This window comes from Triticum dicoccoides, chromosome 2B (assembly GCF_002162155.2).
Source record: "Triticum dicoccoides isolate Atlit2015 ecotype Zavitan chromosome 2B, WEW_v2.0, whole genome shotgun sequence".
Taxonomy (NCBI): Eukaryota; Viridiplantae; Streptophyta; class Magnoliopsida; order Poales; family Poaceae; genus Triticum; species Triticum dicoccoides.
This window is the reverse complement of record NC_041383.1, coordinates 253,518,274-253,531,223: the sequence shown is the minus strand read 5'-3', so window position 1 is coordinate 253,531,223 and position 12,950 is coordinate 253,518,274. Positions and strand designations below refer to the sequence as shown.

Below are 12,950 nucleotides of genomic sequence, written 5' to 3'. Positions count from 1 at the left end.
CCCCTGCGCCGGATCCAACGCGGCCACGACCCCTCCCCACGCTCCTCTCGGTGGACAGCGGCGGAGGGCGGCGGCTCCTGGACAGCAACGACGACGGCGACCTCCACCAGTCCCCGGCTCCAACTTCCCCGTCCCTGTTGCTTCATCGCGACGGGCGCGCTGCACGCCTCTGATGTGGCCTCCTCCTGATGCGCCCTCTCCTGCCTCCCGGCGCCTCCCGGCCAGATCCATCCTCGTCCTGGCCGGATCCGCCTTGCCCCTCGGTGGACACGGCAGGCCACACGCATTCTTCCCCCTTCCTTCATCTCAACCCGGCGCCACCATCAGAGAACCGGCTCCTCTTCCTACCTTACGCTCGGCCGTAAGGAGGGCAGCAGCAGCCAGGATCGAGCTCCTCCTCCCTCGACGCGGGGCCGCGTCCTGGCGAGCGCCCTTTCCTGCGACTTGTCTGGACGACGGTGCACGCGCAAGGCCACCTCCCTGGTACTCCTCATTGTCCTCTCAGGCAGCGGTGCCATGGCGGAGCCCTACAGCGGTCGGCTCCAGTAATTTTGCCTTCTTCTGCCCCTCCTCCCCTGCTCCTCGTCCGTCCCTCCCCTCTTCGTTGTTCCTTCAACTAATTCATGGCGCTTCCTCTGTTTTGCAGCTCCGGCAGCGCTCCCGCCTTGACGGTGAGGGTGGTGGCCGCTGCAGTGCAGCTCAAACGCCCTGTGGTTTGCAGCCCGGAATTCCTTCTATGCTTTTAAATTTTGTTTTTATGCAGCTCGGAGGCAAGATGTTGCAGTGCGGTTCGCGGGATAACGACACAATTATTGTATCTGTTGTGGATGACACACCCACTTGCGGTTCGCTTGGCGTGACAGCGCAGTTCTTTGCTCTACGTGTGGTTTTCGCCGTTCGGCAGTGTATTTTCAGTGGTTATGCAGTGTAGCGGGCGCACGCATGTAGTCCAATCGGATCCAAAATAAAGCGACAGAGCTGGAACTACCCAACAATGGAGTAGTCCAGTAGCGTGCGGAGGGTAAAGGCACAGGGGCGCGCAAGCACAATCCCTTGCCACACGGCGCAGGCTAATTTCAATTTCAGTGGTGTTTATTGTGTGCTGCGGTGTCTGTATGCGTGCAGTGCACTGCTGTGGTTCCCTTTGTAAAAACAATAACAAAAACATAGCAAAAGAAGTTTGTTTCATTTTAGATGTAGTTCATGTGGTTCACTACCTTTCACCATGTGGTCCACATAAGTCTACAAAAAGGAGTAAGAAAAAAACACAAAAAAGTCATGTGATTCAATTTGGCCATTTGAAAGTGCACTCAGTAAGAAAGAGAAGACACCATTTGCAGTGCATTTTTTTTGCTAATTTTACAAGGACGAGAAATTGTAACCGAATTCAATATCATGCAACTCTTGACCCTATGAGTAATGAGGTCCACTTTGAAGTGTGTTGACGTTGGCTTGTGCTCTATGTGAAGTGCAAAAATTTTATGGAAGCAAAAAACAGAGTAATGAGGTTCACTTTGAAGTGTGTTGAGGTTCGCTTGTGCTCTATGTGAAGTGCAAAAATGTTAGGGAAGCAAAAACAGTAATGTGGTTCACTTTAGATAGTGTTGTGGTTCACTTGCGCTCAATGTGAAGTGCAAAAAAAGGTTAAAAAGAAATGAAAAAATTAATGCGGCTCACTTAAACTTATGTCGAGGTTCACTTTTTCTTCAATGTGAACTGCACTCGCCTCATATCACAAAAAACAGTAATAGAAAAACTCATGCAATACTTTGTCGGACATTGCAGTGCGGTTTTCTGTCTGATGCAGTGCGGTTTTCTGTCAGATGAAGTTCACCTGCCGATTTGGGTGTCGCGAAAAACAGTATCCGCATTTCGGTAAATTCAAAACTGCTCTTAAACCGCAAGGAATTAGATAGATTGTTCTACATGAAAAAGTTGCGTCTCGTCGATATCTTTCCAACGGCATATGATTTGAATTATTCCGACCAGCCGTTCGTAAAAATTTCGCGAAAAAACAGCTGCTGCCTCTCGAAGTCAGCCGCACGATTTTCAAAATTAACTAAAAATTGTAAGGAATCTCAAAACCATTTCAACATATGAAAGTTGCGCCTTGTCCGTAGCTTTCCAACGGCGTATCATATGTCTCGTTTCGACAAACGGTTAGAAAACTGGAGCAAAAACAGTACTGAAAATTTCAAAAAATTTGAAAACAGAGTTCCGCGATTTAGTAAATTTGAAACTGCTCTTAAACCGTAATGAATTAGAGAAAGATTTATATATGAAAAAGATGCGCCTCGACGATATCTATCCAACGGCGTATCATTTGCTTCGTTCCGACAAGCGGTTTAGAAAAAACCGTGAAAAAACGCTCGCTGCCACTCGTCATCCCCGCACTATTTTCAAAACTGCTCTTAAACCGTGTGGAATCTCGAAAAGTGTTCAACATGTCAAAGTTGCGCCTAATCCATAGCTTTTCAATGATATATTACACGCCTCATTCCGTTAAACAGTTAAAAAATTAGAGCGAAAACAGTACCGAAAAAATAACGCGTGCAGTTTTTTCCGACGAGAAGTTCACTAGTCTCTATTGCAGTGCTCGTCGTCAAAATGATGCAGTGCGCTTCTGTTGAGCGTGCAGTGCCGAAGTGGTGTGCAGAATAGTTATTCTGCTAATATTAGCAGAATAGACCGTCTGTATACAAGCAAAAATTTAACCCCCTCCTAAGTCAAATTAACCACTCTCGTTGTCAGGCAAAAAGTAGTGATGGACCAACCGGGCCCACAAATGGAAAGCATCGATATCACTGATGACCGCTTAAGTAGGTGCGAGAGGACAACCACCATCGCTTTGTATGTGGGCCAAACATATATATGTTGAATACCCAAAATGCACAACTTTGATGTGCCACATGCCTCAAAAACCATAAACCATGCACCCACACAGAGCGAGGTTCATGAAGCATACTACATATGATGGTCCCCTTCCCCCTCTTCGACGCATACTATATGCTTATACTGTAATACAACCCAAAAATAATCCTCATCAATGGTGAAATAAATTAACCTCTCCCTATGTAGGTCAAAGTGATGCACATGTATCGATGATGGCCTTGTGGGCCCACAGATGGAAGCATCACACGTGCGTGTCCTAGCTAGGATAACCACTGCTTCCATGCATGTGGCGCAAAGAGGTGTTGTGTGATGTTTGAATAGCCATTTTCACAATTTTGATGAGGCACGTGCCTCGGAAACCAAAAAGTCCCGACACCGAGTGAGGTGTACTTGTTCACGGACGCGTATGTATAGTGTATATATATATATATAGTCAAATTGATGACGACCTCGCGGGCCCACAGAAAGCGTCATACGCGAGTATCGAGTGTCGTGTAGGACAACCATCGACTGCATGTGGCCAAAACATGTATGTATGAAAGGATTGTGTAATATTTTAAAATACGAATTCACGACTCTGATGTGGCATCGGCCTGCCTAACACAATAGCCAAACCACATAGTGGCTCACAACTCGTTGTCCTGCGAGCCAATCGTCATCCCCAGACCCACACACCCACACACACACACACCACGAATCCACCGCAACTACGATGCATGTTGAATTAATTATCCCACGGTGAACATATATATGTTACCAAAGGAAGGACGTTTTAATTTCGAAAAAAATCAGGGATCATTAAGACGTTTTAGTACATTAATTGATTGATTTTCTACGAGTATAATGTGCAAAAATCAAATTCGAGCTACATGCACACGTGACAGTGCACCTAAATGGATTGCAAAAACACATGTGTCTCATTGGGTGCATGTTTACTCCAACAACAACAACAACAACAAAGCCTTTAGTCCCAAGCAAGTTGGTGTAGGCTAGAGATGAAACCCATAAGATCTCGCAACCAACTCATGGCTCTGGCACATGGATAGCAAGCTTCCATGCACCCCTGTCCATAGCTAGCTCTTCGGTGATACCCCAATCCTCCAGGTCTCTCTTAACGGACTCCTCCCATGTCAAATTCGGTCTACCCCGCCCTCTCTTGACATTCTCCGCACGCTTTAGCCATCCACTATGCACTGGAGCTCCTCCCATCCACTATGCATGTTTACTCCCCGTGCAACAAATTTCAAACAATGAGAATCTTGATTAGTTTACTCCCCAATCTAAAACTTATTTGAAGTTCATGAAACTTATCGTGTTGTCATATGGAAACCATTACGAAGTTGCATTGTACCTTTTTTTGGTCAAATTTGAGATCAGTTTTGATGTAATCTTTATCTAATTACAAATGAAAGATTACTAATAATTGGGGAACCAATATCCCAAACGGACTATTTACTCGAACCGTGAGCGTTAGACCAACAATGGATACATGCCATGCTTTGGTTAAGCAAAAAATAAAGCGGCATCATTAATCATTCAAATAGAAAAACAATATACGTGCCGCCACGCGACCCGTGTACCGTGCGAGCAGGCGTGAGTTGACGGGACGCATGCGAGCAATCCACCGCACAGGCAGACCGGGAGGCGTGCGTCCAGGTGTGTGAATTGATGGAGGCGTGCTTGCAACGCAGTTTCATCGGGAGGCGTGCGAGTAGCTGTGTGAAATGATGGTAGGCATGCCAGCAGTCCGGTGTGCAGGCTCACCGGGAGGCGAGCCAGCGGTTTGACTGCCTCCCGCCTCTCTCCCACGACTCCATATTAATGGTGCGCCCGAGCGGCCGTACCCCCCTTTCTCGCCACACACACAACCCCCTCTCTCTGCTTGCATGCTCGACGCCACTCTCAGTCATCAAAGCCGTTAGTTTATGAGGATGCCGCCGAAGTGCCCCATCGGAGCAAGTCGCCAAATAGATCCCAGGGTTTCTCTGGTTACTCCTGCCTCCCCCTTTTTGGAATAGAAATATTATGGTTATGTTCTCCCAGTCCATGAAATCTGAGTAAGTTTCGTTAGATCCATGTAGTGTATTGATTGTTTGAATGGTACAGTGTTTCATCTATGGAAATGATTTCTGCTAGAAATCCAATTAGGGTTAGTGTTCGTCCTAATAATTCCTAGCCAGGACTTGACAATTGATTTTGAATGACCTACATATGTTTGTGTTATTATTTTCTTCAAGATTGGTCTGTACATAGACGAATGTGCTTAAAAATCGAACTATAATCTCTGGATATGTATAAATAAATAGCCATAAATTCCTAATCCTACTTCACGGCATGTAATCGTTTATTTGGTACCAATTTTTGGCAACTGCCAAATGTTCGCTAGAGATTAGTTTGACGCCACATTTTTTACTATTTGTATAAGTGCCGTCTGACGATGTGGACAGCGAGGATGAAGATGTCCAGAGGAGGTACAAGAGGCAAATCCTAAGGGAGCTTTATGCGGGAATGCATAACAGGCGGATTAGGACCGGGGACGGCGGGTATCGATGCTCATTTTGCAACCACAAGCTTCATAAAGCATATCAAAGTGTTCTGGCGCATGCAAGAGGACGGGTCATTGGCTCCTTCAAGCAGAAGTATGCTCGCAGGGTGGAGCACGGCGTGTACGCCGAGTACCTAGAGAACCTTCAGGATCGTGCCGGCTTGTGAGATGAGATGTGGGATCGAACTATGTACGCTTGAGCATGCTTAATGACGGTTGAACTATGCTTGTGTACATGTACGCTTATTATCTATGTCTGAGTATGTTTAATCTATGTTTACTTATGTCTAACTATGGGATATGGATGCAATCAGTTCGGTTCATGGAATCTACCTCCGTCCTCGTTTATTGGTCCCCTTTGTAATTTGTATTAAATGTTGACCAAACATTTAACTCACAAAATGTTAGTGCAGGTCAGCAAAAATTAAATCGTTGGATGCATATTTGAACATAGTGTTCAATGATATAATTTTTGGTGACATGCATAAACATTTCTTAGTCAAATATTTGGTCGAAATTTGGTACAAATTACGAAGGGGACCAATAAACTAGGACGGTGGTAGTACATTAATCACACACGGTTCCCAAAATTGGAACCGTGTGCAATGACTTTCATTTTGTCTCTTGCTTCAATCACACATGGTTTCCAAAATTGGAACTGTGTGCAATGACTTTCATTTTGCTTGTTGCGTCAATCTCACACGGTTGGCTCTAGCAAACCATTGCCTCCAAAATTCTTTGTGGGACAGAAAACCCTCACCACCCAACTCAAAAAAGAAAAAAGAAAACCCTCGCCATCCCCACGTCACAAAAACCCTCACCCCCGCCCGCCACCCCATGCCTCCGGTCCCCATTCACACCTGTATAAGCTCCTCCGCGTCTATGCATGGCACAGCCTATCGTGGCGGTAACCACTTAGCTCGACGCCTGCCGCCGCCGCCAGGCTACCGGCAAACCCCACTGCATTTCGCCACTTCTGCTTGTCGCCACCTATCGCCATCGACTTTCTCGACGCTGCTCGCGGTCGACCCAACTCCGCTCGATTGGGGAATCTGCATACCGAGGATTTTTTCTCATGGACGGCAAGTTAACTAATTTAATGAGATATTATCACATCTCTCATCCTAGTTCATCTGCCTCCTTTAATCACCCGGTGGAAATGGCCGTGAATTCAATTTTATTCGAGCTGATTCGAGGGTTTTCTTTCATTCATAGAGTGTACAGTGCGCCGACACATTAGGACCTTGCGACCTCCGCCAAAGATTCCATCTCACCATACTAGATGACTTGAGCATGTGCGCGGTATGTTCAAACTCACCCTAAATCGGTTGGCATGGCCTACTTTTCTGAAGATATTCTAAATATTGCTACATTTGGATAAAAGGTGCCACATGCACCATACGTCTAAGGGGATTTTTTCTCCTCTTCTTTCTATATTAGGCAAATTAATAATGTATTATTCTTTCATTACTCTCATATTTCCATGACATCATGTTTACCCTATCTTTTTAATTATAGATTTTTGTTCTTCGATTTCAACTACTATACAGTTCTTTCAATTTGGGCCCATATTTGCATGTTACCACATTTTATTAAACAATCCTACCATTTTCTACAGTGCATCCCTTGCTATGCAACAGATTATGTAGTGCACAATTTTTCTCTTTACATAGATCAAGGCTACACGGATGTCATACTGCACACACAAACCATGGATTTACAATCGTTGTTATTGTAAGACTTGATGAATGTGGTGACTACTATTTTGGCACTTGTCGGTGTCAAAACCGGTGGATCTCGGGTAGGGGGTCCCGATCTGTGCGTCTAAGGCTAATGGTAACAGGAGGCAAGGGACACGATATTTTACCCAGTTTGGGCCCTCTCAATGGAGGTAAAACTCTACTTCCTGCTTGATTGATCTTGATGATATGAGTATTACAAGAGTTGATCTACCACGAGATCGTAGAGGCTAAACCCTAGAAGCTAGCCTATGATGGTTATGATTGTCCCTCTACGGACCAAACCCTCCGGTTTATATAGACACCGGAGGGGGCTAGGGTTTACACAGAGTCGGTTACAAAGAAGGGGATCTAATATCCGGATCACCAAGCTTGTCTTCCACGCAAAGGAGAGTCCCATCCGGACACGGGACGAAGTCTTGAGTCTTGCATCTTCACTGTCCATCAGTCCGGCCAAAGTATATAGTCCGGCTGTCCAGATACCCCCTAATCCAGGACTCCCTCAGTAGCCCCTGAACCAGGCTTCAATGACGATGAGTCCGGCGCGCAGTTTGTCTTCGGCGTTGCAAGGCGGGTTCCATCTCCGAATACTCCAAAGTAATTACCGAACACTTAAATCATGTCCGGATCTGCAAGACGATCTTCACATGCCATCATGGAGAGAACGATATTCCACAAATGTAATCTGCTGACATCTTTAGATAACATGACATAGCACCACGGTCAAGCCATTATCGAACCGTCTTTCCACAACCAACCACCACACATATTGCAAGGCGGTTTCCTGGGCACGTCTCATCGAAGCAGAGATCTTGTTCCCCTTATCGCGGGGCTTTCATTAATACGGGCACGGGTAGCCCAATCGCACCGCCAATCGCGGTGAGTGGGGAACGAGCAGGTTCCACTAGGCAAGTGGGGAGGCGCAAAAGCTTTTATCGCCTCTATAAAGAGATAAGGTCTCTTCCTCTTTACCCACGCCTTTCCCCTCCGCTTGTCCATTCCCCTTCACTCGAGCCCTAGCGCACAAGCACTCGTCTCCTCCACCGAAGAGAGGTTATCCAAAGATGTCTGGAACTAGAGAAGGAGGCAAATGGATGGCCTCTACCGTCCGGGAGAAGGATATCAAAAAGCTCCGAGAGGCCGGGTATCTGGCCAAGAAAATCGACCACCGTCTTCCAACGGCGGGACAGATCGTCCCCATTCCGGAGCCCCACGAGAGGGTCGTGTTTCTTCCTCATTTTGTCCGGAGGCTCGGGTTTCCCCTTCACCCATTTGTTCGCGGCATCATGTATTATTACGGGATTGATTTTCATGATCTGTCCCCTAATTCTTTTCTTAACATCTCGACGTTTATCGTCGTGTGTGAGGCCTTTCTCCGTATTTCGCCCCACTTCAGCTTATGGCTGAAGATCTTCAATATGAAGCCCAAGGTGGTGAACGGCGAGCACGCAGAGTGCGGCGGCGCCATGGTGAGCAAGATGCCCAAGGTCACATGGCCGACGGGCACCTTCAATGATTCCTTCAAGGAGTGGCAGCAGCAATGGTTCTATATCACCGAGCCGCGTGGGGAAAAGTGGGCTGCTGCTCCTAAATTCAGATCCGGAGCCCCGCTGCAGCTCACGTCCTGGCCCAAGAAGGGCCTGAACTGGTCTTCATCCGATGAGCTGTCGGTGCTCCAAACACGCGTCCAGAGCGTGGTAGACAAGGATGTCAAACTCATCAATGTAGTCCAGGTGATGTTAGTTTGCCTGGTTCTCCCTTGCCAGCACCGAGCCTGCAGTTTGTAGGAATAAGACCCAGCCGAGCACCAGACCCTACGGGAGCTCTATGGCTCCTCACACAAGGACATCTGGAAGGTGCTCTTCAAGTCCGGTAAACCATGGCCGGGCTCCGCCGAAGACCGCGGGTATCAACTGTCCTGCTCCGCAAGTCCGGTAAGTCATTGCTATGTTCTGTCTATCCATGCTTAGCTGGCATATCCCGAGGGAGATGCTTTATCATGCTTTCTACAATGATCCCAGGAATGGACGAAGAAGGTGAGGCGGATACACTGTCCGGCCCCGCTACCGAAGGAACCGACAGGACCTCTTCTGATGAAGATGATGGTCCCAGCGCCTTACGAGGCGCCGAATAAAGAGGCCTCCAAGAAGGTCAAGGAGACCCGGAGCGGCCTCCGTCGCCGCGACGCTTCGGACACAAAATCCGAAGACTCCAGCGCCCATCCCTCCTCCGAACATGAAGAGGAGGAGGAACAAGACGAGTCCTTCACGGGGGGAGGGAAGAAAAGGACGGCTTCCTCATCCCTGGAGGCCGAATCGCCAAAGAGGGGGAAAAGTTCCCTCCCGGAGGCGTCCACCACGGCTGCCAATAGCAGCCCGGAGTGGGATCCCAGGGCCCAGACCCTGGTAAAGTCGTGAGTACACGAAATCCGAACATGCCTACGCGCCCGGGGTTATTAGGGTGTAGTAGTTTAACTGTCGCCATATTTTGTGCAGCCCGGCAAGGTCCCACGCCGGACAGTCCTCATCGGAGGATTCGCTAAGCTTAGATGCCCTGGAGAGCAAGACGCCTCCAAAGGCCCTTTCCCCGAAGCCTAGGCGCGACACCGAGGTGTCCTCTCAGCGGGACCCGGACCAGGGAGGGCATATCTCTGGGGCTGGATACACGGGAGCAGCAGTTCCCATGGTCGTCGACGGCTGGGGCGATCTTAGATTCGGTCCGCAGCCGGACACGGTCCTGGAGACCTTTAAAGCTCCAGGATCGGACGAGCAGCCCCCCTCGACGGAGGGAGGCAAGCCCGCTCCGCCAGCAACCTCTGTCCAAGCAGAGTTGCCGGGCGGCCTATCGACAGCGCTAAAGAGTGTGTCCATCATCGATGAACATTGCGCCCTCATGGGTGCGGTGATTGAAAAGATTCAGTCCGCTGAGAGCGGACTGAATGAATCCTGCCTTAGCCTTATAAAAGGCTTTGAGGTATGTTTTTAGAAACCTTTGAAGATTGTCATAGTATGAGTAGTAGCCCCTGATGCACTATCCAGTGAAAGAGAGAGAGAGCCGCACAGGGGATCAAATTTCTGCTTCGCAGGAGACTCAGTTAATGACATATATCCCTTTGTTTAAAAATAGGCGTCTATAGTGACGACCGCCTCTCATAATGCGGAGGTGTCCGGACTAAAGCAGAGTCTGGAACGGGACGAAGAAGAACTTGGCCGCGTGAAGAAGCAGTTGGAGGACAAGCAAGGTATGTCAAAACCTTTTGCCGAGTTGAGCACGAATGAGTAGTTGTGCCTGATGAAAATATTTGTATTGGATGCTCTAGGAGTGAGTGCCGAAATTGAGGCACTGAAGAAGGCTGTGGTCGAAGCCGACAAGAAGGCCGCCGCAGAGCAGGCTCTTCGCGAGAAGCACGAGGCCAGGGTCATTGAAGATGAGCGAGAGCTCCAGGAGGCCGTGAAGAAAAGCGAGACCTTGGAGCAGAGTCTAGCAGGGAAATAATCCGAACTCGCCCAAGCTCTCCAAGCCGCAGATGATGCTCGGGAAGAAGCCCGAGGTGCTCTGAAGGACTTTCAGGAGGCACGGAGGGTTGCGACTGGTAAGGCTTTCTTTACTCAAAGAATTTTTTACATAGCAATAGGAGGAACTCTAAGCGACAAACTGAATTCTTGTTTCTCCAGGGGCGTTTGCGGACCTGCCGCGCAGCATATCTGATGCTGCCCAATTCTATCGGGCTGAAGATAAGAAGTCTGCGCAGAAGCATTTCTGGTCACAGTATTTGGCACCGAATTATCCGGTGCCCTTTATCGATCAGCTGAAGCAGCTGGTCGAACTGCACCAGGCGGCCGAACTAGCCATGAAGGACTTAGTTGTCCGGCTGTGGCCCGCTGAGCCAATTCCAAGCAGTTACTTCGGACTTGTAAAGCGTATTGTTGGTGCTTGCCCTCGGCTCGAAGACATTAAGCGATCGGTCTGTATAGAGGGTGCACGCATGGCGTTTGCCCGTGCGAAGGTGCACTGGGGGAAGCTTGATGCTGAAAAGCTGATGACTAAGGGACCACCGGAGGGTAAGGAGCATCGCAAGCCCGAATTATATTATGAAGGTGTCCTGAAAGGAGCCCACCTTGTGGTGGAACAATGTACCAAAGACACTATATTTCCCTGAAGGCAGTAATGTTGTCCTTTGTAATGCGGGATACTGACACTGTTATTGTTTATTGCCTGTTATATGAAGGTTTTTTCTTCCAGTGCGGCCATTTAGTATATATAAATCCTGAGAGTTGGCCAGTCGTCGGCTTCTGCCCCCACGTAGAAAGTACGGGGGTGTTCGGGACATACCTGAACACTCTTTATCCCATTGTTGGGTCCTTAAAGGAGGTGTTCATCACCGCGAGCCACGCAATCAGACTATAGGGCTTTATCACTCTCACTTAGCCATAGGAATACGAGTATGGTAGGCGCAGCCCCTAAAGTTCGGAAGACCGTACGAGGGGCTCTAACGGCGCCTAATCGGAAGACCGATCCGTCGCACTCTGCATTTGTTATGGAATTATGCGGAATAAATCTTTAAAGATTTTACAACCTCTCGAACAGCTGACCAGCTCTCGCCGTATCATGACAGTCAGTTTTCGGCTTTCTCTACTGAGGTGCTCGTCTAGTAGAACCGGGACACAATCGCAGTAGTTCTCCCAGCGCTACCTTAGCCGATGGAGCGGAACGTAAGGTACCAAAACATGGGAGCCGGGCAAACCCAACTAATGACCCAAGACATGATTCGGAGCTGATGCATATAGTGCTATAAGTTCGGGGTGCCGAGCAACCGAGAAGCTGGCCGGACTTTGTTGCCATATTATGAGTACTATGAAGCCCCTGGCATAATGGGGCGTGACACTATGTGCGGGTGCCGTTATGACAAAAAAAGCATCAATGAGGAACGACGGCCGGCAAGTGTTATTTAAGTCTACGTGTTGTAGTAGAGTGACACGTCTATGCGTATGAGTACGGTTTATGCTTATGAAAAGAGGTATATTGGCGGAACCTGTCATGGCCGGATTGGAGGAGGTTGTGCGCGGATCCGAGTATCCAGACTGTCTCCTTGGGGGGGGGGGTACTTATGTGTTCCCACCTTGTGCGTCCGAGCTGATTCCATGTCGCCATTCCTGTTCTGTGTGAAAGTGAGTCTGTAAAGACAAATGCTTAGAGGCAGTTGCATGTCATATGGTGGTTGAACCGTGGGTGCCTGATCGGAGCCTGGTCGAGCCAGGCTATCATGCCGTAAAGTAGCTCGGACTCCTCTGTTGGTGTCCGGGGGGTTGGCTGTCGAATCAAAGTTCGATAAACAGGCACAACTCGCTATCTCAGCGGTGGTATAATTTCCACTCTCAGGGTGGAGTTCGGCCTTGCCCATAATTGTGAGCATGTCACGTGGGTTTGGCCTGGTGTGGTACTGCGTTGAGTCTAGCCGACGCGGTTTGTCCCGGTAGTATATGGTAGTTACTGTATAAGGGGACAATGCCGAAGACTTACTCTTCGGCATGGTATTTGTTTGGTGGTCCGAAGACAACCTCCAGGGTGGTTGGCCTGTAGAACTTGGCCTTTGCACCGGGAACCGCATCTTTTTAGAAGATGTTATTAATAGGTTTGATCCTCGAGCGGTCAATACCTATCTGGCAAATTTTGTCCTGGCACAGCAAGTTTGGGCTGCTATTTATGCCCATAGGGGCTCGTGTGAGATGGAACCCACAAGCTATTGGGTCGATGGTAGGTGCAATCAAATTGCT

At 48.5% G+C, this 12,950-nt stretch overlaps 1 protein-coding gene across 4 annotated transcripts; it reads left to right on the top strand.

Annotated features, from left to right (window-relative positions):
- Positions 1-10: 10 nt before the first annotated feature.
- Positions 11-1,445, top strand: LOC119363378. Of its 4 annotated transcripts, none has more exons than XR_005173931.1 (3): positions 11-545; positions 647-671; positions 764-1,297. XR_005173931.1 is itself a non-coding variant. In XM_037628721.1 (3 exons), the coding sequence occupies exons 1-3, from the start codon at positions 173-175 to the stop codon at positions 799-801; spliced, it is 426 nt and encodes a 141-aa protein (XP_037484618.1). In that variant the 5' UTR covers positions 11-172; the 3' UTR covers positions 802-1,445. The 4 variants fall into 4 exon arrangements, 2 of the variants coding, with proteins under 2 accessions (XP_037484618.1, XP_037484617.1); XM_037628721.1 differs by having other exon boundaries at positions 11-535; positions 764-1,445; XR_005173930.1 differs by having other exon boundaries at positions 647-1,297.
- The last annotated feature ends 11,505 nt before the right edge of the window (positions 1,446-12,950 follow it).

Coding starts and splice junctions, on each gene's coding strand:
- LOC119363378 (XM_037628720.1), top strand. CDS start 173: ATGTGGCCTCCTCCTGATGCGCCCTCTCCTGCCTCCCGGCGCCTCCCG. Junction 536..646: donor CATGGCGGAGCCCTACAGCG/GTCGGCTCCAGT, acceptor TCTGTTTTGCAG/CTCCGGCAGCGCTCCCGCCT.